This window comes from Juglans microcarpa x Juglans regia, unplaced genomic scaffold, assembly GCF_004785595.1.
Source record: "Juglans microcarpa x Juglans regia isolate MS1-56 unplaced genomic scaffold, Jm3101_v1.0 JmScfU0059, whole genome shotgun sequence".
NCBI classification, from domain to species: Eukaryota; Viridiplantae; Streptophyta; class Magnoliopsida; order Fagales; family Juglandaceae; genus Juglans; species Juglans microcarpa x Juglans regia.
The window spans coordinates 1-4850 of NW_024475803.1; the positions used below are offsets into that span (position 1 = coordinate 1).

At 33.7% G+C, this 4850-nt stretch overlaps 1 protein-coding gene across 1 annotated transcript; it reads left to right on the top strand.

The window, feature by feature from the left end:
- The first annotated feature begins 8 nt into the window (after positions 1–8).
- Positions 9–3276, top strand: LOC121245551 (UPF0481 protein At3g47200-like). The gene is made up of 3 exons (XM_041143581.1): positions 9–177; positions 851–2478; positions 3099–3276. Exon 2 carries the CDS (start codon positions 863–865, stop codon positions 2453–2455), a length of 1593 nt encoding a protein of 530 aa, XP_040999515.1. The 5' UTR covers positions 9–177; positions 851–862; the 3' UTR covers positions 2456–2478; positions 3099–3276.
- Positions 3277–4850: the final 1574 nt, after the last annotated feature.

Genomic DNA, 4850 nt, shown 5'->3' on the forward strand with positions numbered 1-4850 from the left:
AAGTGAAATCAACGAAACATCCGGATAGATCTCTTTTCTTGATCGTTAACTCCACTCCAACATGAGTACGAGCGTCTTTGTCTCCGTTTCATCACTCGACTTGCTTCATCGGTTCTTTGATCTGTAAGTCTGAGAAGTTGGAGACTGCGGCGACCAAAAGCGAAAGCGTTTGTTTCGGTAAGGAAAACATGATTCGAAATCACCGTCTTTTTCTTTCTTTTAATTTCTTCCATTTTCTTTTCTAACTTATTGATAATCACTGATTATGTTTTTAGGCTTATTCAATGTAATAAAAACGAGTATTTGCAACGAATTATTTGTCAAAAAATGACTAATTAGCCCCGTCGTCTATATCTATGGATCTAATTCCATGCCTATATATGTGCTATCTGGACCTCTTTGTTTTGAATATTGAGATGTTAATTTATTAGGATATTGACATTTTTATGCATGTATATCTAGCTAGTTCATCAGCTAATGCGCTCAACTCGTTGCATACAAAATAAATGCATAGCTTGCTTGTACGTTGATTTGGGTATTATTTTTCTAGCTAGGTGATCTATAAATAATATATAATATGATATTGTTAATTTACTTTGAATGACTGATAATGCATGGGGTTTTAATTTGTTTACTAGCTGCATGGGTACTTATTTTAATTCCTTTCTTTTAATTCTTAAAGCCGTCAAATGAAAAAGTTAGCGTTAGCATTAGCATTAAAGTACTCTAATTAAGTTGCCCAAAAAATTGGCCCATATTTTTATAATATAATTGTATTGTAATCAGTACTGAGTCTGAATTTGTGTAAGTAGCAGGCCAGGAGCTAGAAGCCAATTAATTAATTAAGAAGATTAATTGTGAGATGGAAAAATCAACAAGTGATGATCAAGAAATTCAACAAAAAGTGGAAACTGCTTCAGTCACAAATGGAAATCAAAAGCATGCTGAAATTCAACAATGGGGTCAGGAAGCTACAAACACTTTGAGTAGTGGAAATGGAAATCAACATAGAGATCAGTTGCTAAATAGCATCAAAGAAATGGCTGCAAGCTTGGAGCCACCCTTATCAGCAAATGAGTGTTGTATCTACAGGATTCCAACTTGTCTTCGAAAATTGAATGAGGAAGCCTACACTCCTCAGGTTATATCAATAGGGCCTTTCCACCATGGCAGCAAAATATTAGAACCCATGGAAAAGTTGAAATTAAAATATTTTCAGAGATTCCTGCGGCAGATTGACTTCAACATAGAGATTTTAGTAAATGCCATAAAGCTAAATGAAGAAAGTGTGCGTAGTTGTTATGCAGAAACCATCAAGTTTAGCAGTGACGATTTCGTGAAATTAATTTTGGTGGATGGGATCTTTATTATTGAATTATTCTACGAAATATGGTTCAAAGGATCAGATAGGGTTATTCGTGAGAACCATATACTGTTAAACCCAATATCGTGGCAGGAAATTATGTTGGACTTGGAGTTACTTGAAAATCAACTTCCTTTCTTTGCTCTTGAGATATTATTCAGCCTTGCATGTGCACCGGATGATGAGCATCCTTCCTTCACTTCGCTTGCAATTGATGTCTTGGAGTACATTAAAGAACAGGAATTTCCTGGAAATCTTGGAGAGCAACCAATTAGACACTTTGTTGATATGACCAAAGCATTTTTACTTCCATCATCCAGAAAGCTATTGTCACCACATGAAAGTAATGATCTTGCTAGATCAGCTGATCATTTATATACTGTAAGACAGTTGTACGAGGCTGGAGTGAAGTTTAAGGTGAGATCATGCAAATGCTTGCTTGACCTAACAAGACACTTTGCTGATTTCGCCAGAGCATTTTTTCTTCCATCATCTAGAAAGCTGCTAGTGCTACCGCATGAAAATAATAATCTTCCTAGTGCTGATCATTTATATTCGGCAAGCCAGTTGTATGAGGCTGGAGTGAAGTTTAAGGTGAGCTCAAGCAAATGCTTACTTGACTTGAAATTCACCAACGGAACTTTGGAAATTCCATGCATGAACATGTATAATTCGACAGAGACTACTTATCGAAACATCATAGCATTTGAGCAATGCCATTATCCACATGATTCACATTTTACAGACTACATTGTGCTATTGACTTTCCTAATCAACACTCCCAAAGATGCAGATTTACTTATTAGAAAAGGAATCATCATTAATTGGCTTGCCAACAGCAATTCAGTGGCATCTTTTATCAATAATCTGGGGACGAATATTGTTTATTATAGCTGGAAAGGTGCTTATCGGGGTTTGTTTCGAGATTTGAATGCATTCTATAGCAACACTAAGCATACTTGGAAGGCTACCTTGAAACGTGATTATTTTGGCACTCCTTGGAAAATAGCTTCTACTGTAGCTGCTGTTACCTTATTGCTGCTCACTCTCGTACAAACTATATGCTCCATCATCCAAGTTGTGAAGATGTGAAGAAGCTTTGTGCATAAAATCTGGTAGGACATCACATTTTATTTTACTCCTCACGTTTAGAAATTAATTTGTTAGATTGCTAGTAATAGCTTCGAAAATTTGAACATAGTATGCACAAAGATAAGTACTGCTTGAAATAATATGCCTTATCATCACTTTCTTCATCTATTAGTAACATAGGCTCAGCTCTGAATGCTGTATGAATACACCCACATATTTACAGAACATATACAGCACTAATATCTTCTAACCTCACCACATCTTCATTCTTTTACTATGTTCTTTCATTTGCTGAGTTACAGATTGCTCTCTGATTTTCCAAACAACACCCCCCCCCTTGCATTTGCGAGAACCACATGAGAGGCCATGGATTCTATGGTGATTTCTTTGTTGCTAAGTTGTGTTTTCTCATTACTTACTCGGGACAAGTTCTATGGCTGCAGTGTGGTTCTATGAAATACCTGAACCCAAGGTCGTGTACAACATACGCTCAGAATAAACAAACTCATAGCTCGATGTTTCTCCATCCGTGATTTACATGATGTCGGTGAATTATGTGATGTCAATTTTCTCTTTGCAATGAAGTTTGGTCAAAGAGGATCAGACTTAGTTCGAGTTGTTAATTATGAATTTTTTTTTGCAGGAACACTTATATGGGCTGAGAATGGAGAAAAGCAATAGGAGATTAATTAGCTAATGATAGATCATGATATGAATTTCATGCAACAAAGAGTGAAGGTCATGCTAGCTATCAACCCGATGGATTCGAATGAAGTGATTTTGTGTGTCTTTGTTTCTTATTAACATACAATTTTATAGCTTTGTTATTATATATTGATACTGTTGGGATAATATGGCTTGTCTTCAACGAGAATTTATTTATATTTGCTCTCATAAGTAATTATCTAGTTATAATTTCTATATAATAAATTCTTTTTTATTGTCAATTACGGAACGGAGAAAATTACATTTGAACATAAAAAGTGAGGCCATTCAAATATTGGGCTAAAAAACCATTCGATTGTTTATTTTAATTTGTCTAAGTTTTAATAATAGAATGTTCAGTTTTAAAAATAATGGAAAAAATTACAATATCTATTTGCATAAAGATTTGGGGATCAAATTATTATTATTGTTTTGTTTTAAAATAGAATTATTGGTGTTCGAACAATTATTAGGCTAAAGAAATTTCGTCGAATGTTATTGTTGGCTTTTGAACAGGTTGAAAAAAACATAATAATTGACATTTTTTTCCATAAAATTTATAATTTTACTATAATAGTAATAGATAAACACACATAAGTATTCATAATTTTCATTCATAATTGTCAAAGTCAGGACGTTGTTGTTCATAAAAATGAAATACGGGAAACAAATATTTTGAGACTTCCTTTAATTTTCCATTTTTACTGAACAACCAAGTAGAGGGCGTAGACCGGACCAATTAAGCCCGGTGAGAACCCAAGGCCTTAAAGTTATTTGGCTTTCTCAGTGGAGTCTCCACCACTACAAGAAAAACCTCCTTTACCGGCGATGTATGTAATTGCTGGTGATGTTGAACCCTGAAAACCGAGCCTTTTCTCTCTGCATTTATGGCCCCTTTTGGGGGAAAATGAAGTGGGATCTATTAGCACAGTACTGTCCTCAATTGAAACGTTATACTTAAGATCATAACTTCAATTAAAACCCCTTTAGTTTAAAGTTAGTTATAGGGTATTTCGAATATGATCCATTTTTTGTAGTTGATATTCATATATCTATGTTCTTGCTAGTTGGGGGAACTCAAGTTCTTTCTAGTACTGGTCAATTAAACAGCTGAGCAGAGGCAAAAAATTTCCCTTAGGGTTTCAAGATCTATAATACTTGTCAATACCTTAAGCCATTGACAAGTTTTCTGTACTAAATATTTAGGCAAACATTAGTCTATACATTGGGGAACTCAAGTTCTTTCTGCATATAGAGATTAATTTTGGGTTCCAATATAATATATATATATATATATATATATCAATTAATTAATTTTATCACAGCAAACTATATACAAATGCGAGTAGGGGGTGTATATATAAGTAGGTATGTATTTCAGTTTGTATGACAATATTTCTAATTTCTGTTTGTGATCAACCAAACATTTATCTTTGTATATGATCTATAAACATATACTGTTAAGAATAACATATTACTAGGCTTTTTTGTGTTATTACTTTTAAGAATGAAGCTAAAGTATATGATTCAGCTATACCAACATATTTGTGTTATTACTTCTAATATTTAGTCTATAAAGCCACCACCTCGGCCAATTTTGTAATTACTAATTAAATGAAAACTAAATAATATTTCGCACAAAGAGTTAATTTTATCAACTAAATTATAATACATCAATCCAGAAATAAAA